We start from the raw sequence: 21678 nt of genomic DNA, 5'->3' as shown, positions 1-21678 counted from the left end.
AGATTTCCACCTGGTCTTTATTTACAAGGCTTAGTGCATTCTTCAGAAAATCTTCATCTAAGTTGAAGTCAATGAAATTGAAAGCAGAGAGAAACAAAACTGTAAAAGTGTGAAAACTGTACTTTTTGCTGTTAGGTTCGGCTGACGGTTTTTCACTGATTAAGTCGCGTAAATATGGTTCTCTAGTAATTAATTACGAGAAGGGAATATAATAGAGTTTCTGTTTCTTTTGTTATTCTAATATTGCCAGCCGTAGAGCTCATATTTAACATTTTCTTAAGAACGCTTAATTCCCTCGTATTCAACTTGAGGTAGTCATGCCAAAATAAGTTTCAAGTAACAGGTTGAAAAAAAAAACTATGGTGAGCAAATTAGTTTTTTATGGTGAGCAAATTAGTGTGATAGTAATGGATTGTCGCCAAATTATTTACCAAAAAAATTAACATTTTTTAGAGACAAAAAAAGCTGCGTCATTTGACCACAACCCAGTAAAAAATTGTCGCCTGAGATGTATTTCCTTCCTGTCTTCCAAGGCAATGATAATAGATCCATAGATTCCATTCAAATAAAATGTTAGACTAAGAAAAAGCGAACAATCATTCTACATATATTTACCCTTCAGAAACCCTCGACTTGGTTGACCACAGTAATGTGCAGAATGCTTGCATGCCTGGACGTGTCACACACACATACACAGTACATTTAATATACTTAGTATATAGTTCTCTGTCGTGATCACCTAAAAGTGGAGTATTCGCTCTTATATCTCAGTTACTTTTGCAATAATTTTATCTTACGATATTGTGAAGCGCGACTGAATATATTCATATAGAGGTGTGCGCTATATAAATGTAAATAATTATTATTATTATTCTTATCACACATATTATTATAATTATTATTATTATTATTATTAAGATTAAAACCTAAAGAAATGGAGTACGAATTCTCATGATAAAATATTATCTTCTCGTCTTTCACGCTCTCAGTCTGGTGATTTCGCCGTACGTGTGAGTTATCGTGACCGCGTCCTTCAGTTGTTCTCATGAAATTGTTGTGAGGAATGTTGCTAGGCTACAGTCGACTTACGATATTCCTAATCTTAAAATTAAGCTTTGTTAGGCAAACAAGATTCCCCGTCACTCACTGTTGGTTAATTTTCTAGGAAATGATCTGTACGTGACTGGTGTAGATTACTTCCGCTACCCTTTCAACCAATCAGATGCAAAATTAAAACCGATCATGACTCGGACACTTGCTTTTTTTTTTCCCGCGCTTCCGCCTGTAGCTGACCATATATGGTTTATTTTGAGTTATCATCGCTCCTACTTTTCCTGATTGGCTGCCACGAGTACGTTGGGTTTGGTTCTACGATACTCAATCGACAAATTCTCTATATAAAAATTTAGGTTGAAATTATAAACGGTGGCATTTTTCACTTTGACGCTTTATGGTAAACCTAAGGCGGTTGGACTTTATTTTGACAGGATTACTGGAGCCGAGGGCCGGGACCACCGAAAAAAGATGGAATACAAAGTTACAAACTCATATCAGCCTCTGAAGCTGGTGGGAAAACCACTGTGGAGTTTTACAGGGATGCTGAGACGGGAGATGCTGAAGACGTCCAATTTAAGGTATTAATGATACGATTTAGTAGCGTAAAGATGACAACACTGCTCTAAATTCGCCTTTTCTAGTTTTAAGTCGATATGATATCTTTTCATGCCGAAAAGCCGAGTTGTTCGCAGCGGAAATCCTTCAGCGGAAATCCCTCAGGGGGGAAGAAAACGAGTATCTTAGACCCCCCCGCCACCCTATCCAAAGAATTTTCTACAGAAAATATGGAAGAAAGATATTCTTAGGGAACATGTCTAACAGATCCCCATTGAACGATTCATCCCCAGCATCTGTTCTCAAACTACCTACCACCCCGTCCCCCCACCTCCTTCGAAACTGAGGAAAACCCATCTTTTTGCAATATTTCCTTTGTTTTATTCATTTTTTTCCTTTTTGCAGAATACCACCAAAGTTAAAGTGATATTCGCCTCGAAAGCCACCAGTGATGCGAACAATAATGGTTTGTCAAAACACGACAAGACCAAAATATTGGATGGGAGATATAACTTGATTTCTTTAGCGAAGGAACCTCCGCCGTTGCCATCAACAACAGCCATACAACCATCGGCAACAATGATGTCGACAAATGAATCGGTGGCTCCTACGACTCCAATGGCTCCTCCAAAATACGCAAGTGTCATGTCTCCCGATGGCTCATTCAAACTCGAATGGACCTACAGCAACAGCACACTGATGTTCAAGATGACCTGTAAAACAACCGGTTGGTGTGCTGTAGGATTTACCACAACAGCTGATGGCAAAAACATGGTCAATTATGACATAGCCGTGACAGGATATGCCTCTGGTGCAGGATACGTAGATGTAAGTCAATCAGCAATATTTTCTTCATCGATAAATTTCGTTTCTTATTTTTGTTGAACACATTGACAGTTTGCTTTCATTTTGCCAAACCGCTTTGGCAAGCATCGAGATCATGCAAGAATGGTAAAATAATTCTTTCGAAATAAAGCCGAGCAAATCACGATTATATATCAGACACCGAGTTTCAGGGTTTCTCAGACTTCTGCCGTGTTCTGAGCAATGTTGAAACAACATTCTTGTTTCATCTCTCCCCAGGGGGTTGCGTTCAAAGGTGCTGAAAGGTTTCCACCTGGTCTTTATTTACAAGGCTTAGTGCATTCTTCAGAAAATCTTCATCTAAGTTGAAGTCAATAAAATTGAAAGCACAGAGGAACAAAACTGTAAAAGTGTGAAAACTGTACTTTTTGCTGTTAGGTTCGGCGGACCGGTTTTTCACTCATTAAGTCGCGTAAATATGGTTCTCTAGTAATTAAGAACGAGAAGGGAATATAATAGAGTTTCTGTTTCTTTTGTTATTCTAATATTGCCAGCCGGGGAGCTCATATTTAATATTTTCTTAAGAACGCTTAATTCCCTCGTATTCAACTTGAGGTAGTCATGCCAAAAGAAATTTCAAGTAACAGGTTGAAAAAAAAAGAAAAACTATGGTGAGCAAATTAGTTTTTTATGGTGAGCAAATTAGTATGATTAGTGTTGGAAATCCCAGTACAGCAACACTAGTCACTCATGTAGTTTTTTTTTTCTATCTTTATTCTAGTCGTCACACGCTTCGTATCGTATCGATCTTAGCCTATTCTTTTACAAACCCACAATATCGTAAAGACCACCCTTGGTTTCGTGTTGCGAGGTTACAAGGCTGACGTCACTTTTCCGACACCCTCCCCCCATTTGTCTCGGAGAGCAAATGTCTGTCGAGAAATGAACCTTATCCCTTAAATTTTATGAACGAATCTATCATCTAGAATTGTCAATCGCTTTCCTAATCACACTAATCATTGATCAATCAGTAGCCATAGTGGCAGATGTTCAGTTCATAAGTAGAATGTTCAAGCATCCTATCCGCTGTTATCATCCAATCTGTTTCGGTTTGGTTCACAGTTCAATCCCCTTCCTCATCGTGAGCAAGATCCTCCATACGCAATCCTGCTGCGACGGCTGCATCACGGAAAGGCCTTAACACTGGCGCTTCAATGCGCAACTCGATCGTTGGAGGTCTGTCACCATCTCCCGGTCGATCACATGACAGTTCTAACGGATACAGCTGCTGTACTGCTCGCTCTAGGTGTGAGGTGCCTGTGCGCAACTTTGCTCCCCGAACAACACCATCATGCCCTTTGATTAGTTCCGTGACGATCCCGACCTTCCATTTCCCGCGATTCTTGTCGTCCGACTTGATCAGCACGACCTCGCCCACACTAGGATTGTGTGGCTTTCCAGGATTCTTGAGACGATGGCGTTCGCGCAGCCCCTTTACGTACTCCCCCGTCCATCGTTTCCAGACGGCCTCCTTGCATCGTCTGAGATACTTTGCTCGCTTGCGTAATTCACCGTCTTCTATGCGGTGTGGTTCCAACTCGAGTGGTGCATTTGGTTGACCAAACAACAGGGAGTGGCGGGTCAAGATCGGTAGCTGCACATCGTCCTCCACGTAACTTGAAGGTCGGTTGTTGACTGCAACCTCTACGTCTAGTATAACCTCCTCTAACTCGGTCCACGTTAGGAACCCGTTTCCAATGGTCTTCTGTAGACTTCTCTTCACCAATCCAACCATTCTCTCGAACTGCCCTCCCCACCAGGGTGCTCTGCTCAGGTTGAATTTCCACTTGATTTCCTGACGGGAGAGGAATTCGTTGAGGCGTTCGTCAGTCATCACTTCTTTCAGCCACTTAGCTGCCGCCACGAAGGTACTCCCGTTGTCTGAGTAAATCTTCTCTGGTCGGCCACGTCGGGCGATAAACCGTTTCAGGCATCGAAGGAATTCTCCCGTTGCTAGGCTGGGTAGTAGCTCAAGGTAAATACCTCTGGTCAGGCTAAAGGCGTAAAGCGTTATGTAAGCTTTGCCTTCATGATTCCTCCCCTTTCTATACTTCAGTGGCCCGGCGAAATCCACTCCGACTACTTGGAACGCATTTTCTCCTTCGGTACGATCCCTTGGTAGCTGTCCTGGTAGCGGAGCCGCGAACGCTGTGGCGCGGAACCGCTTGCAGCCGTTACAGGCTTTAACGACTCTTTTTGCAAGGCTTCGCAACCTGGGAACCTAGTACCTTTCACGAATCTTTGCCATTGTGAGGCTCCCTCCCCCGTGGAGTGTCCTGATATGCGCGTCTGCAACCATCCTCTCCGCGAACGGATGAGACTCAGGCAAGTAAATGGGATAGTCTCCCTCAATCCGCCCTCGGCATTCCAGTAACCCGTTTGCGTTTTCTTCTAGGTTCAGCTGTACACAATGATCTTCGAACCGTTCTTCTCTCTTCAAACACACCTGTGCTCGCTTTAGCCACAGGTGTCGCTGCATCTCGATCTCCTCTGTCGGGAGTGGTCCCTTAGATCTTCTCGTCTTTTCGCTGCGTAGGTTATGCATGAAACGTGTCACCCACGCACAAACCCTTAGGGTTTTCCATGAGTTGAACTTGATCAGCAAGGCGTCTAGGATGTCTGTCTTAGCTTGTGCTACAGCGAATACTTCCCGTATCACTTTTGCTTCCGCCTGACTCTCTGGTGTGGCCGTTGTCTTAATATCGGCTCGCCATCGCTCTCGGTCTAGTAGCCACTCAGGCCCTCTCCCCCATAGCTCTTCATTTTCCACGCTTTCGCTCCGACTGCCAAGGTCAGCTGGGTTGTCTTTTGTACCCACATGACGCCAGTTTACTTCTGGGTGTTGCTGGATTTTCTGCACTCGATTGCTTACGAACTGCTTGTAACTCCCTGCTGCCTTGATCCAATGTAACGTAACGCTGCTGTCCAACCAGCAGAACATATTTCCAACTGGGAACCCTCTAATGCTTCCTTAACGTTCACAATGAGATTGGTCGCCATGTGACCTGAGACCAACTCGAGGCGGGGGATGGTGAGACCTAGCTTCGCCAGTCTAGCTTTGGCTGCTATCAGCCCAACACTATCACCGGATGGTTGAGATATGACACCGTACAGTGCCGCAGAAACGCCTTTGTCCGCTTGCGTCGCCGAAACAATGTAGCTCAATGTTGCTGATCTCTTCAAAGTGTTGAGGTATGACTCTGGGTACGGAAATGCTCACTGGTAGCTGTGCTTCCCATCTTGACCACTTGGTTCCCAGTTGACCAGGAAGTTGAGCATCCCATCCGACTTTCAAATCACATGCGTCTCGGTATAGTAGTTTTCCACTCAATGTCATAGGCGCTGCGAGCCCTAACGGGTGATACACTCTTGCCATCTTCGCTAGTATCCCTCTCTTTGTCACTTGGTTGCGGTCAGTTGGGAAATTTATTTTAATGGTATCTTGTCGCTTGTTCCATGGAAGCCCTAAAATAGATCCCCCTCCTTCTTGAGGTGCACCCAACTGTTCTTTCGCGAATGTAGTATCTTCGCTAAGAGACTCACCAGGGGACTCCACTGCCGGAACATTTGAATGCCACTTGTGCAGCTTGAATGAAGCTTGGTTAAAGACATGGGTAACGCCTGCTTTGACTTCACGGGCAGCTTTTACGGTGGGTCCGCCGCTGATAAGGTCATCGACGTATAGACTCTTCTCAATTTCCCTCACCAGGTCCGGATTCTCTCTACGACAGGCTTCCAGGTGTTGTTTGATAACTCCCCCAGGAAGAAACGGGGATGGCGCCAAACCAAACAGAGATCTCGTGAATCTCAGTATTTCCACTCGCCTGGATTGCAAGTCCGTGATCCAGTGGAATCTCATGGCATCCCTGTCTTCTTCCCGTATTCGTACTTGTAAGAACCCTTGCTTGATATCACCTGTTAACGCGACTGGGTGGAAACGTGCACGGACAAGAACAGCCCAAAGCTTGTTCTGCAACGGAGGTCCCGCGTGAAGGCACTCGTTGATAGAAGGAGCCTTCTCTGAAGCTCGGGCTGAGGCGTCGTACACGATTCGAAGTTTGGTACTCTCTGCAGCCTCTCTCACCACTGCTTTATGTGGAATATAGAACTCCTTTCCCACTGGTGGGCCTGACACTCGCTCCACTATTCCCTCGTTAAGCTGCTCTTTAATTATGGCGTCATATTTCTGGAGTATTCCGTTCTTCTCCAGTTTCCGAATGGTACTTTCCAATCGCTTCAAACTTCCCGCTCTGTGGTTGGGCAGTGGAGGGTGGTTTCCTCTCCAGGGTAGCCCCGTCTCGTACCACCCCTCTGGCCCTCGTGTTAATTGTTCCTTGAATTCTTCATAAACATCTGCTTGATCTCCGCCTGGTGTGTCACGCAATCCTAGAACATGTAATTCGCATAGTTGTTCGTAATCTGCCGCTGTCGTCTGTGTCAAGAGCATATTAGAGAGGTCAACTTCTTTACCTGGTGACATAATTGTCCATCCGAACTGTAGTGTATAGGATGCCAACGAGCATGAAATATGCGCGATGTAATGCGAGGCGTGACGGTGTGATGTAATACCCTCGAGACCTGCATATATACAGCATGTGTTTAATTATTTAGTTAGTTCTCTTAGGTACGTGAATAAAACCGATTTCATTTTAACCGCTGTGTACTACATTGGCGACGAGGATTTCGAGAATTGTGAAGATTTAGAGGACTTCAAGGATTTCGAGGTTTTGTCCAAGGTTTCAGGAGTTTCGTCCGGGAATTCGTAAGTGATTTCGCCAGGGATTTATTTCAGAGATGCCGGGACACGGTGGATCAGACGAAACGACAAGCGGTGCTGTTGGCAGTTCTATTAATGGTTCTGGAATGGCTACAGTTGCTTTAGATGTCAGTGGATTGGAACCATTTAATCCGAAGGGAGAGGCACACAATTTAAGTCAGCGGTGGAAGAGATGGAAGCGAGCGTTCGATTTGTACGTGACGGGAAAAGGTGTTTCGAACGACGCTCAAAAGCGAGCTCTTCTGTTGCACGTTGCTGGTATGGACGTTCAAGAAATTTATTTCACATTAGCCGGTGATGGCGAGGATGTGAGTTCTCAGGCAACACTTCAGGTACTTGACAATTATTTTGTTCCCAAGTCAAACGTTCCTTTTGAGAGACATTTGTTTAGACAAATTTCGCAGGAGAGTGGAGAAACTGTGGACCAGTTTGTGTGCAGATTGCGTCAGCGAGCAGCGACTTGTGAAATTGGCGTTAACGAGGACGACTACATTCGGGATCAACTCATAGACAAGTGTTACTCCAGCCACTTGCGCCGGAAATTCCTGGAAAAGGAAGGGACTGTTACTTTGGCTGATTTGTTGCGGGTTGCGAGATCCCAAGAAGCAGTTGATAGACAACTGAAACAATACAACACGGAGCAGGTAGACCGGGTCAATGCAGTGAGAGGAAAAGTGGATGGAAACAAGAATCCCAGAAAATTGAAGACGTGCTTTAGTTGCGGACGGGAAGGACACTTTAGTCAGGATTGGAGGTGCCCGGCGCGAGGTCAGACTTGCGGGAAGTGCTGTACGATAAGCCATTTCAAAGTCAAATGCCCCCAATTCCATCAGCGAGGCGGCGCCCAGTCGGGATCCAAAGGAATGAGGAATAGCAGAGGTGGATTTGGTCGGGGTGGACGTGGACGCGGAAGACTGGGGCAAGAGGCAAATCTAGTGACTCGCGGACCTGCCTCCCGAGAAGAAGACAAAAAAGATTTTGCAACACCAGCTCGTCAGTGAAGACCCGATTATGCCTTTTCAGTGGAACAGTTGGATGACCTCAGGGAAGAAAGAAGTGCGTTGGTAACGCTGATCATCGGTGGTGTGTACGTACCAGATGTTCTTATTGATTCGGGAGCTTCATGTAATGTTATGGGACAGCGGACCTGGGAATTACTAAAGCAGAAGGGGATCAATTGTGAATCTCGGAAGTCTGCGAAAGAAATTTTTGCTTATGGTGGCGTAGAACCTTTATCGACCCTAGGAACTTTTACAGCAGATGTCACGCACGCTGGGTGTGAGTTTAAAGACGGAAGTAAGGCTGAATTTATAGTGGTTGAAGGCGATGGTCGTACGCTGTTGGGGCGCGAAACTGCCGAGGTGCTAAACCTGCTACGTGTTGGTCCTTTTCAGGCAAACAGTGTTGACGGAGGACGACCAGACGGCAGCATTAGAGGAAAATACAAGGAGTTATTTAGTGGTGTTAGTCTTTTGAATGGTTACGAATTAAAACTGCATGTTGATGAGTCAGTGAAGCCTGTAGCGCAGCATGTACGTAGGATTCCTTTTGGGTTGCGAGAGAAGGTTGATGCAAAGCTTGATGAGCTTTTGAGGCTGGATATCATAGAGGAAGTGCCGGAGGGGCCGTCAGGATGGATATCGCCATTGGTGGTTGTTCCCAAAGGTGACGGTGACGTGAGGGTCTGTGTTGACATGCGCCGAGCGAATGAAGCAATCGTCAGGGAGCGGCATCCAATTCCAACCGTCGAGGAGCTGTTACATGACTTGAATGGAAGTACTATGTTTAGCAAGATTGATCTCAAGTGGGGTTTTCACCAGATCCTGCTCAGCGAGGAAAGTCGTCACATTAGTACTTTCGTCACGCACCGAGGGCTGTATCGGTACAAGCGGTTGATGTTTGGGGTGACATCGGCACCAGAAAAGTATCAGCAAATCATCAGAGACGTGTTAAGGGGTTGTGCTGGGGTTGCCAACATTGCGGACGATCTTATTGTTCATGGAGGTGACGTGGTGGAACACGACAAGCGTCTTTTTGCTGTGTTGGATAGGCTGAGTGAAGTGGGGTTGACGGTGAACGGAGACAAGTGCCAGTTTAGGTTGTCGAAGCTTACGTTCTTTCGCCATGAGTTGACTAGTGACGGTATAAATCCATGCGAAGAGAAAATAGCTGCTATTAGAGATGCAAGACCTCCCAAAGACGCAAGCGAAGTACGATCGTTTATGGGTATTGTCCAGTATTCTTCGAAGTTCATGCCAGACGTAGCGTCCGTAGCGAAGCCTATTCAAGAGTTGACCAGGAAGGGCGTAGTGTTTCACTGGGGAAATGAGCAACAAGCAGCTTTTGAGGAACTAAAGCGTCTAATCACCCAGGCGGAGACACTGGCTTATTTTAATGTTGGCTGCAGAACGCGAATCATTGGTGATGCATCTCCAGTTGGCTTAGGGGCAGTTCTCACCCAGCAGCAGAGAGGCATGTGGAGAGTTGTCTCGTACGCATCAAGGAGCTTAACTGACGTCAAACGGAGAAGGAAGCGCTGGCCTTGGTTTGGGCATGTGAACGGTTTAACATGTATGTTTCTGGACAGGACCTCGAGTCGGAGACTGACCACAAGCCTCTGGAACGTATCTACTCCAGTACTTCGAGACCTTGCGCCAGGATAGAGAGATGGGTCTTAAGGCTACAAGGGTACGATTTTAAAGTAGTGTACCGCCCAGGAAAGACTAATATAGCAGATGCGTTGTCCCGCTTGAATTCGGATCACGTGGACCATGAAGAGGAGTATGACTATGTTAGAGCAATTGTTGAGGACTGTGTACCCGTTGCTCTATCACCAAGAGAGATTGAGGAAGCTTCCTATGATGACGAGGAATTGACCTAGGTGAAGAAATGTGTTAAGACAGGGAACTGGGACCAGTGTATACTTCCCTCGTATGCACAGGTCAAGGACGAATTATGTCTGTATGGTGAACTCTTGCTTCGAGGCACAAGGATTGTGGTTCCCAGGCTCTTGCGCGACAGGATGGTGCGGTTAGCACACGAAGGGCACCAGGGTATAGTCAAAACGAAGTATCGTCTCCGCAGTAAAGTTTGGTGGCCAAGAATGGACAAAGACGTTGAGAAGTTTTGTAGAATTTGTCATGGCTGCCAGGTCACTTCTGGATTTGACCCCCCAGAGCCGATGTCTCGCGTTTTTCCTCCAAGTGCCCCTTGGCAGGACTGTGGAGCAGATCTGCTAGGACCCCTACCCACAGGAGAGAGTATTTTGGTGGTGGTCGATTACTATAGTCGATTCCTAGAGGTTGCTATAATGAAGTCTACGACAAGTTCCAAGGTCATCGAAGCACTTGCACCCATGTTTGCAAGATTCGGTTTTCCATTCTCGCTAAGGACAGATAATGGCCTCCAATTCGTGTCTGAAGAGTTTGAAGCCTTTTTACGTACGAATGGTATCGAACACCAGAAAACGACTCCATTGTGGCCACAAGCCAATGGAGAGGTGGAACGCCAGAATCGCTCGTTACTGAAATGCATACAGATCGCACATTTGGAAGGAAGGAACTGGAGAACTGAGTTGCTGGTATGGTTGACGGCGTACAGATCCACTCCGCAAACGACGACAGGGACTACACCCTGTTATATGATGTTTGGTCGCGAAATGAGATCCAAGCTGCCAGAGCTAAAGAGAGACACAGTTGGTGTGCCAGGCGAGGAAGTGCAAGAGCGAGATTGGTCATGTAAATTAAAGGGAAAAGCTTACGCTGACCTTAAGAGGGGTGCCACGCCCAAAAGCATAAGTGTTGGCGACACGGTTCTTGTGAAAGCAGAGAAAACCAACAAGCTGTCTACCAACTTTAACCCTGATCCCTTTAAGGTTGTTCATAAGACGGGGTCAGAGGTAACGCTCAGGAACGAGACTGGCATTGAACTGAAAAGAAACACTGTGTTTGTAAAGAAGTATAACGAGCACGGAGATGTATCCAATGGCAACGAAGACCAAGTGGTACAGGCAGGTTCTGCAGTACGAGTGGATGACCCAGGGGCAAGCAAAATTTCAGAGACGACAGTCGTACCGATGCCAAAAGAGATTCCTGGAACGTCTGAAGATTCTCAAGAACAACCTAGGCATTTCCCAGACAATGAAAATACCGGAGTGGGAAGGCCTGTTCGGAGGTCGACCCGGACTGTAAGACCGCCCGATCGTTATAAAGCCATATAAACTGAATATGAACTGAATATGATATGAACTGAATATCTTCAACTTCTTGTCCTTTTATCGAGCGACTGGTTTAATTTAAAGGCTTCGATTTGTATGTTGAATATTTAGGAAAGGAGGGAATGTAGTGTATAGGATGCCAACGAGCATGAAATATGCGCGATGTAATGCGAGGCGTGATGGTGTGATGTAATACCCTCGAGACCTGCATATATACAGCATGTGTTTAATTATTTAGTTAGTTCTCTTAGGTACGTGAATAAAACCGATTTCATTTTAACCGCTGTGTACTACACGAACCTTGTTAGCTCTGCAACAGGTTGGCCGGAACGTCCGATCTTTGGTATGGTTTCTGTCTTTATTTTCGCGTACTCGCTCGCACCCAGGATAATGTTGACTGGTAGCTCAGGCTTCTCGTCTCTGTCGTCCATGTATACCCCATCTAAGTAGGGATATTTATCCAGTATCTCAGCATATCCTGGGTTGTCAAGTGATAGCAATGTACTACGGTCCACTCTGGTGACTTCCGTTTCCAATCGGAATTTTCCGTCAAGACTGCCAATCGTCACGCTATGAACTCCGATGACCTTGTTTGTTGACCCAAGCATCATCTCTATGCGCTTGAATTCGTCTCGTAGCGGTTTGTTTCCCAGGTGTTCAAGGATAGCTGACGACGCGTATGAGCTGCCTACCCCAGTGTCTAGGAGTGCGCGGCACTTGATTTCATTTACTTCTACGACAACAACGGGATACACGACTCTCTCTGTTCCTTTGTTTTGTGCCGTCATAAATCTTCCCCTCGTTGTGTGACCGCTTGGTAGGTGATCACATATTGACATGTGATGTCTGCGTTGACAGTTATGACACCCGCGGCTTCTACAGCTGTCTGCTCTGTGTTTGTCACTTGTACAATTAAAACACAACTGTTTTTGGCTCAGAATTCGTTTGCGGTCTCCGACCGCGACAACTTTGGTGCAATTAGCGGATGTGTGATTCGTGTCATCGCAATAGACGCACCCGCGCATCTGTCTTCCACTTGCTTGTTGTTGGACCTGATTAGACCTTCCGCGTGGCGGCGGAACGCGTGCATTCCAGTCGTTGCGATCATTCTTCCTCTTGGACACACTCGCACCATCGCTTTCCTCTCCTTCTGAATTTATGTCTCTGCAACTTTTAATTGCCTGAATCAGTTTAGCGAAATCCCAGTCTCGCCAATCTTCGTGTCCCCGGACTAAGTCTCCCTTTATTCCTTTCAGTTTGTCTAACACCGCCCTCACATTTCCGGAGACTTCACGTAACTTCCCGAGCGTCTGTAAGCTTTGTACATTGAACAGATACTTTTTGTAAAACTCATTAATCTCTTTTGGACTGGCGCTTGTGATGGTAGGCAAACCCATGATGTTGTTTACATATGCATTTACAATTTCTGACGTTTTCCCGTACTCCGATTTTAGGATGGCCTTCGCCCTTTCGTACCCCTCAAGATTGAACGGGAGTCCATCTATGTCCGCTCGTACCTTTGTAACAAGGAGTTCCTTTAGATAAGCGAGCTTGGTCACTGCTGACCGATCTGTCGCGTCTATTTCCGCGGAAAATTTGTTCCAAAAAGAGAGCCATTGTTCGAAGGACCCATCAAACTTCATTATTCATAGCTTTGGCAACTTTGCGTGCATTCCGAAATCGCCTAATAACCCTTTCCCTTTTTTGCCACCTAATTCTTCTGATTTTTGTTTCGTAATCAAGCTTCATTTCCCATTGTGCCTTTTCAAACGCGAGTTGCTCCTCTCTCTCCATCGCGATTGTCGCTTTCTCGCTTTCTTTTTCGGCCATATGCGTTTTTTTCTTCACCTCCCCCAGACACTTCCCAAAGTATTCGATCTCCGCATCTACACCCTCAATAACTTTATCCATTTCATTGCTCCATGCACATACCTCGTCCATTTGCCCACCTTTTGCAATCTTCTTCTCTTCGATCTTTAATTTGATCTCGTCCGCTTCTTTTGCTTAACACACCAACGAGTCACGGTGTCTCCCAATAGATGTCGCGTTTGCCTTGTCCACAATGCCCTTTCCCTTTATTTGCTTGTACGCCAAAAGCTTGAGTTTTGCGTCCAAATCCTTCTGTAATGCCTCCAGTTCCATGTCTCGATCTCAGTCCCGTCGGAGGTGCCAGTTAGTGTTGGAAATCCCAGTACAGCAACACTAGTCACTCGCGTAGTTTTTTATTCTATCTTTATTCTAGTCGTCACACCTTCGTCTCGCGTCGATATTAGCCTATTCTTTTACAAACCCAGAATATCGTAAAGACCACCCTTAATTTCGCGTTGCAAGGTTACAAGACTGACGTCACTTTTCTGACAATAGTAATGGATTGTCGCCAAATTATTTACCAAAAAAATTAACATTTTTTAGAGACATAGAAAGCTGCGTCATTTCACTACAACCCAGTAAAAAATTGTCGTATGAGATGTATTTCCTTCCTGTCTTCCAAGGCAATGATAATAGATCCATAGATTCCATTCGAATAAAATGTCAGACTAAGAAAAAGCGAATAATCATTCTACATATATTTACCCTGCAGAAACCCTCGACTTGGTTGACCACAGTAATGTGCAGAATGCTTGCATGCCTCGACGTGTCACACACATATACACTGTACATTTAACATACTTACTATATAGTTCTCTGTCATGATCACCTAAAAGTAGAGTATTGCCTCATATATCTCAGTTACTTTTGCCATAATTTTATCTTACGATATTGTGAAGCGCGACTGAATATATTCATCTAGAGGTCTGCGCTATATAAATGTAAATTATTATTATTATTATTATTATTACTATTATTATTATTATCATACATATTATTATTACTATTATTATTATTAAAACCTGAAGAAATGGAGTACGAAGTCTCGTGATGAAATATTATCTTCTCGTCTTTCACGCTCTCAGTCTAATGATTTCGCCGTAGGTGTGAGTTATCGTGACCGCGTCCTTCAGTTGTTCTCATAAAATTGTTGTGAGGAATGTTGCTAGGCTACAGTCGACTTACGATATTCCTAATCTTAAAATTAAGCTTTGTTAGGCAAATAAGTTTCCCCGTCACTCACTGTTGGTTAATTTTCTAGGAAATGATCTGTACGTGACTGGTGTAGATTACTTCCGCTACCCTTTCAACCAATCAGATGCAAAATTAAAACCGATCATGACTCGGACACTCACTTGTTTTTTTTCCCGCGCTTACGCTTGTACCTGACCATATATGGTTTATTTTGAGTTATCATCGCTCCTACTTTTTCTGATTGGCTGCCCTGAGTACGGTGGATTTGGTTCTAGGATACTCAATCGACAAGTTCTCTATATAAAAATTTAGGTTGAAATTATAAACGGTGGTGTTTTTCACTTTGACGCTTTATGGTAAATTTGAGGCGGTTGGACTTTCTTTTGACAGGATTACTGGAGCCGAGGGCCGGGACCACCGAAAAAAGATGGAATACAAAGTTACAAACTCATATCAGCCTCTGAAGCTGGTGGGAAAACCACTGTGGAGTTTTACAGGGATGCTGAGACGGGAGATGCTGAAGACGTCCAATTTAAGGTATCAATGATACGATTTAGTAGCATAAAGATGACAACACTGCTCTAAATTCGCCTTTTCTAGTTTTAAGTCGATATGATATCTTTTCATGCCGGAAAGCCGAGGTGTTCGCAGCGGAAATCCTTTAGCGGAAATCCTTCAGGGGGGAAGAAAACGAATGTGTGAATATACAGATATAATTTTTCATTTGTTCTTTGACAGGGATGTCATGCGTAAAATTTGGCTTAAAGCTTTCAGATAGGGGAGGGGGAGTGGAAATCTTTCAGGAGGGAGGGGGCGAGTGTCTTAGACCCCCCTCACCCACCCTGTCTAAAGAATTTTCTGCAGAAAATATGGAAGAAGTATATTCTTAGGGAACATGTGTGACTGATCCCCACTGAACGATTCACCTCCAGCATCTGTTCTCAGCCCACCTACCACCCCGTCCCCCACGCCCTTCGAAAAAGGAAAACCCAGCCTAAGATTTCTCAATCAATCATCTTCTTGAAAAATTTCTTTTGTTTTATTTTTGTTTTTGCTTTTTGTAGAACACCACTGAAGTTAAAGTAATATTCGCCTCGAAGGTCAGCGGTGATGCAAACAATAATGGTTTGTCAAAACACGACAAGACCAAAATATTGGATGGGAGATTTAACTTGATTTCTTTAGCGAAGGAACCTCCGCCGTTGCCATCAACAACAGCCATACTGCCATCGGCAACAATGATGTCGACAAAAGAATCGGTGGCTGCCATGACGATAGAATCGTTGGCTCCAACGACAAAAGAATCGGTGACTCCAACGACAAAAGAATCGGTGGCTCCAACGACAAAAGAATCGGTAGCTCCAACGACAAAAGAATCGGTGGCTCCAACAACAAAAGAATCGGTGGCTCCAACGACAAAAGAATCGGTGGCTCCAACGACAAAAGAATCGGTGGCTCCAACGACAAAAGAATCGGTGGCTCTAACGACAAAAGAATCGGTGGCTCCAACGACAAAAGAATCGGTGGCTCCACCGACAAAAGAATCGGTGGCTCCAACGACAAAAGAATCGGTGACTCCAACGACAAAAGAATCGGTGGCTCCAACAACAAAAGAATCGGTGGCTCCAACGACAAAAGAATCGGTGGCTCCAACAACAAAAGAATCGGTGGCTCCAACGACAAAAGAATCGGTGACTCCAACGACAAAAGAATCGGTGGCTCCAACGACAAAAGAATCGGTGGCTCCAACGACAAAAGAATCGGTGGCTCCACAGACAAAAGAATCGGTGGCTCCCACGACTCCAATGGCTGCTCCAAAATACGCAAGTGTCATGTCTCCCGATGGCTCATTCAAACTCGAATGGACCTACAGCAACAGCAAACTGATGTTCAAGATGACCTGTAAAACAACCGGTTGGTGTGCTGTAGGATTTACCACAACAACTGATGGAAAAGGCATGAAAAACTACGATATCGCAGTGGGTGGATTTACCTCCAATGACGGATATATCCGGGTTGGTATCACGGAAGAAAGCCTGGATGAATGAACGAGTTAATTGACTGACTGAGTGACAATCTGATTGGTTGGTTAATTGACTGACTAACATGGCTAACTAGCCAACCTACTGATGGACCGACCGACTGACTGGCTGGCTCATTGATTCACTGACTGATTCACTGACACACTGGCTAACGGACACACTGCATGGCTGATTGGCTGATTGACTGACTGGCTGACTGACTAGCTTATTGGATAACTAATTTACTAAATGACTGACTGACTTCATAAAAACTGACTGAGTTGCTGACTCACTGAATGGCTGACTGACTGACTTACTGACTATTAGCTGATAAATTGACTCTGTGAGTTACCCATTCCGTGAATGACTCACAAACGCATTGCAAATGTAAGAGAGACAGACGAAAGAGTGAAAATAACATAGATGAACTTTTATTTTAGAGTAAATACTAGGTAGGGCCCGCCAACCTTTAACAAACTCTATAAATATGCAATTTAAAATCAATAGCATTTGCCTTCGTTTGCTAACAGAATTACTGGAGCACGTCCTTATCAAAACCAACCAGAAACCCAAAGCAAAGCCTCCTCCTCACAAAGGTGAGTGAAAAGGACGGTACAACCATGGTGGAGTTCTCCAGGGATGCTGTAACAGGAGAAACCGCTGATGATGTGCAGTTCCAGGTAAGATTTTTAGCCAGACACTGCAGGCTCTAAAAATCAATCACAAAATTTGGCTTTATTCGAGGAAAGAAAGCTGGTAACCAATGGCTTTGCATATTGAGGCCGTGCCAAAATTTCAAGAAATAAATCTGTGTGAGAAATTGAAAACTGTGTACTATGAATAGAGGAGTTTTTCATGATATATAACAGGCCAATATGGTTGGTTATCAGTTTTCTTTAAATGTAAAGAACAAGTAACAGGCTTTCAATTTGTTTCCCATCCGTCCAATCATACTTCTATTAATTCATTCATACATTCATTTATCCTTCATCAATGCACTTATCCACAATGATTCAAAGTCGTTTACTTCTTCATTCATTCAATCATTCATATTCATTCATTCCTCACTTACTCATTCACTCATCCAATACATTTCTTCGTTTCCCTGCTTTCTCGTTTCCTCGTTCCCCTATTCCCTCGTTCCCTCTTTCCCTCGTCACCTCGTTCCATCGTGCCTTCGTTCCCTTGTTCCTTTGTTCCCTTGTTCCCTCATTTTGCTGTTCCCTCGTTCCCTTATTCCCTCTTTGCCTTCGTTCCTTCATTCATCAAGTCTTTGTATTGCTATCATTATCAGAATGATACCCAAGTAACAATTGTGTGGGCTTTAAGTGGAACTGATGCAAACATCGACCTGTCAAAACACACAGTAACCGGGATACTAAGTGGCAAACATAACGTGATAAAGGAAGCCATGGAAGCGATGGAAGCGAAGACTGGAACTAAACCGAACACCGGTCATGTGATTTACCCGTCTACTGCTATTTTCCTGGCTGGCATGACTGCCTATTTTCTTACATTTTCACCCTCGTGATAATAATAGAAACATAAAACTATAATTACCATAGTGACCTTGAAACAATGAAGTAGTTTTTGATCAAGTTTTGATGGTAAACCTGCTTTGCATTAATTTTATCTTATTGCCCAATCCCCCTTCCACCCCAGCAGAAAATTCTGAAGAACATCGCAATCTAGTCACCGCCATTTTTTACCCTCACGGGTATCAAGATTTTCCCAATTTGCTTTTCGATAGCTTCCCTATTTTGATTTGACGTGCACGTGGTGATTACTTTGGTTTTTATTTTGCGACACTAGCTACTCTCGATAGCGTTAGCTTATTAGGAAAAGTTCGAAGTTCCTCCACAGCAGAAACAAGAACGGGTTTATCGCATAAAAACATAAAACCTAAATACTCTTGAATAATAAGTTTCAAAACAGCATAATTATCTGCTAGGTAAAAAGTTGTAACTAGTCAGAGGTGATAGGGAAAAGTAAACCGCGTTATCCGGAAGTAAAAACCTTTCTTTAGAGCTTGAAAGTCACTGAAATTAACAAAAAGTAGCTGAACAGAAGAGGGTAATGACTGGGGACGTCATAGTTTTGTTCACACCAAGTGATATCCTCTTGGTAAGGCGAGGTCGCATAGAAGGGATTGATGTGATTCGCTCCAACATAGCTGTTACTACATTACTCGCTGTAAGTGTTTAATACCTATAAATAAATGTAATATATACTCAAACAAAGGATAGCATCGAAGGCACGCTTTGATTAGCAACTCAAACTTCGAATTCCCTTTGGTATTCACTTCCGAGCAACGCGCGCGGGATTTTTGCCCAAAAATATTGTAATGGTTGCAGGAATAATTACCTTAAAATCATCTTTTTGTGCTCTATTATCTGACTGTTTTCGCGGCTCGGTAAATATCCACCACTAACCACCTCCTTTTCGGTGAGAAGTTGTTAAACGTAAAGCAATATACGGTTGTCAAAGATAATGCCTTTTCTTAAGGACATCATGTTACGGTGATTCACAATCTTAGAGGAAAGGTGTCGTGTTTCTAAGGCTTCTTAAGAGCTTTCCAAATTTCACTTGTATTGACCTTTCACATCACGTCACGACGGCCATTGAAGGCCTAAAAGACATCCCAGCCAAAAAGTTTTTTAATTTACGCCTATAAACTCAAATCCAAAAACAATTCATACTACGCCTTCAAATTGGAAAAAGATTTATGTAGTCACACCAGTGTTACTTATTCTTTTATCATGAGATTAGAGAGACTTAGCGGACGCACTCAACATAGGACGGGACTGAGGGGCGAAAAGTGTCGAGAGAACACAGAAAGGCTGAAAACATGTGAAACCAGACAAATACTGTAACTTCTGCCATAACACTAATACACGGACAAGCAAGAAGGAAATCGAGTACAAATTTCATACGCAGTAGGGAGACCGTTAAGAATAATTGAAGGATGAAAGAAAGTTGTTATCTATTCAAAAAGAGCTTTGTGATACTTTGTGATCTCTAGTATTTTATTTATCATGAAAAAAGACACATTCTAACTAAGAACATTGTACAAATTTTTTTTCTTCATTTACCTGAATTTGTTCATTCGAAAACTTGAAGTTGTTTACAAAATTTGTAAAATTGAAAACGCGAAATGAAAGCCCACTTAATGAGGTTTCTATTAACAAACCGTACTAGATTGTTAATCAACATGACGATGTTTTGCCTTCGGCAGAACCTCTGCTAATATTTAGATACGTAACATTTTATTTGTTTCTAACTTCATATTTACCAAAGAAATTAGGTTCTGAAACCTAGAAGGCAAAGTATGAGTGACTCAAAGTAAATGTGATCTCTTCCTACTTGTAGAGAGCTTTTGATTTTTAACTCTAAATTTAAGTTTCACTCATTCCGAAGTGATATTTCTCTTTTACACACTACAATAATGTAACTAGTTTCAGCAATTATAGCTAGTAAAAAGCAAGATGTTTTCGGAGTTTTCTAAGTGTTACATATTACGCTGGCATCCTCAGAATGGTTACAGTCTTCGTTTCCCCAGCCATTATGTGCACAGTTCAATAGAGAAGCTTCTCCTCCTTGACAATTTACGTTATCCATACAGATGGGATCAGGTCCCTGACCGTATCGCGCGTTATGAGGAGCCGATGATGCGCTGGGAAACCCAAGCTGACGGCAAACCACATTAGCATCATTCATATCCCAATAATCATCACAGACTGTGCCCCACTGCCCATTGTGATAGACCTCCACGCGGCCATAGCTAGCGCCACCATTCACCAAACGGACTGGCAAGAAACACTCCACACTGGCGTCCCTACTGTGTGTACAATCATGGTTTCCCCATCCACGATGTCTACAGTCATATACATGAGACTCACTGCCTGAGCATGCCAGGTCGTCCATCCAAATCGGACCAGTACCTTGGCCGTGGGTGGCGCCACTGTAAGCTCGATTAGCTCGTGTGTAGCCAAGCTGCCTGCATACTACGTTAGCATCGTTGATATCCCACGCATCGTCACAAATCGTACCCCACTGGCCATCATAGTAGACCTCAACCCTTCCAGTAGCTGTGTTACCATTGATACGTAGGGATCCATCAGTAAGAACTGATAACAGAATTGAGAGAATAAATAGCAAGTTGATAAATAACTTGAGGTAACTGACATTCCTCTCTCCTCTGTTAGTAAATCATTTGCATGTACATACATAATATAACATAACATAACATACGAAACTGCAATACCATAGAATCGTATTTTTGCAAGATAGAGTAAGATGTAGGAAAATTAAGCTCTACGTTATAAAAAAAAATCAAATGATTCTAAATAGTGACTAGTGCGACTAACTCTTTTGCCAAACTTTGCAGAAAAAAATCCCTATAGAAATAGCATTCACAGAACTTGTCTATCGAATTTCGAACACATAAGGCTAAAAACTAAGGGTGTTTCTGAGAGGAAGTCGTCTCACTCCGGCTAGTTTTTGAAAAATCAAAACATCTTGAGCCACCTTTTGATAGCTTTACCTCCATATGCTGCTTGAAAACCGTCGTACGTATTTGAGCCATCAGACGAAAACTTTACGTAGAGATTATTAGAAGAACTTGTAATAGGTGGCGGGAGAGAAGATCCACTCATTTTTCTTATCAGAGGCGAAGACACCGATCCACCATCGTACACAGACACGAAATCGGCAGACGATTCAGTGCGAAAACTGGAGAAGACAAGTTCTATAACTGCATTGGAGGAAAAATTCCATCTGCAATCCATATTATTGTTATATTGCGAGCCAGCTTGAGTTATTCTGATGTGACCAGATGTACCTTTTGAGGTAGACAACACGCAAGAGCTTGTTGCTGTCAGGCGTGGAGATGTCGGAAATAGAGAAACGTAATTAAGTTAGAGCCAAACGAGGCAGAAAAAAGTCTTATCATGGACCATATACGGCCTTGCAAGAGCTATTACTGAAAAGTATCATAATAAAGATCCCTGTGTGGGCGGGATATGGGGGCCTTAGGTGATGGCGCGAGAAGGGCCGGAAAAAGTTACGCAGTCCAGCGTAAGGCCTCGCAAGGGAGAAAGTGTAACAAAGGCAAAAGCAGCGGTCAA

At 43.9% G+C, this 21678-nt stretch overlaps 2 protein-coding genes and 1 pseudogene across 2 annotated transcripts; 1 reads left to right on the top strand and 2 right to left on the bottom strand.

Annotated features, from left to right (window-relative positions):
- Positions 1-3489: 3489 nt before the first annotated feature.
- On the bottom strand, positions 3490-13141 carry LOC148743326 (uncharacterized; annotated as a pseudogene).
- Positions 13142-13594: 453 nt separating this feature from the next.
- LOC148743325 (uncharacterized) lies at positions 13595-18926 on the top strand. The gene is made up of 6 exons (XM_088750764.1): positions 13595-13640; positions 14050-14123; positions 14922-15068; positions 15596-16546; positions 17083-17232; positions 17847-18926. The coding sequence occupies exons 1-6, from the start codon at positions 13595-13597 to the stop codon at positions 18081-18083; spliced, it is 1605 nt and encodes a 534-aa protein (XP_088606890.1). The 3' UTR covers positions 18084-18926.
- A 633-nt stretch (positions 18927-19559) lies between these two features.
- LOC148743324 (scavenger receptor cysteine-rich domain-containing protein DMBT1-like) lies at positions 19560-21432 on the bottom strand. The gene is made up of 2 exons (XM_088725982.1): positions 21096-21432; positions 19560-20679 (listed from the first exon to the last, which is right to left on the bottom strand). The coding sequence occupies exons 1-2, from the start codon at positions 21337-21339 to the stop codon at positions 20054-20056; spliced, it is 870 nt and encodes a 289-aa protein (XP_088582108.1). The 5' UTR covers positions 21340-21432; the 3' UTR covers positions 19560-20053.
- Between the last annotated feature and the right edge of the window lie 246 nt (positions 21433-21678).

Source organism: Stylophora pistillata, chromosome 1, assembly GCF_964205215.1.
Source record: "Stylophora pistillata chromosome 1, jaStyPist1.2, whole genome shotgun sequence".
NCBI lineage: Eukaryota > Metazoa > Cnidaria > Anthozoa > Scleractinia > Pocilloporidae > Stylophora > Stylophora pistillata.
The sequence above is the reverse complement of the archived record's forward strand: the minus strand, read 5'-3'. Positions and strand labels throughout refer to the sequence as shown.

Coding starts and splice junctions, on each gene's coding strand:
- LOC148743324 (XM_088725982.1), bottom strand. CDS start 21,339: ATGGATTGCAGATGGAATTTTTCCTCCAATGCAGTTATAGAACTTGTC. Junction 20,680..21,095: donor TTTTCAAGCAGCATATGGAG/GTAAAGCTATCA, acceptor TTCTGTTATCAG/TTCTTACTGATGGATCCCTA.
- LOC148743325 (XM_088750764.1), top strand. CDS start 13,595: ATGCCTCCAGTTCCATGTCTCGATCTCAGTCCCGTCGGAGGTGCCA. Junction 13,641..14,049: donor CAGTCCCGTCGGAGGTGCCA/GTTAGTGTTGGA, acceptor TTTACCCTGCAG/AAACCCTCGACTTGGTTGAC. Junction 15,069..15,595: donor CTGAAGACGTCCAATTTAAG/GTATCAATGATA, acceptor TGCTTTTTGTAG/AACACCACTGAAGTTAAAGT.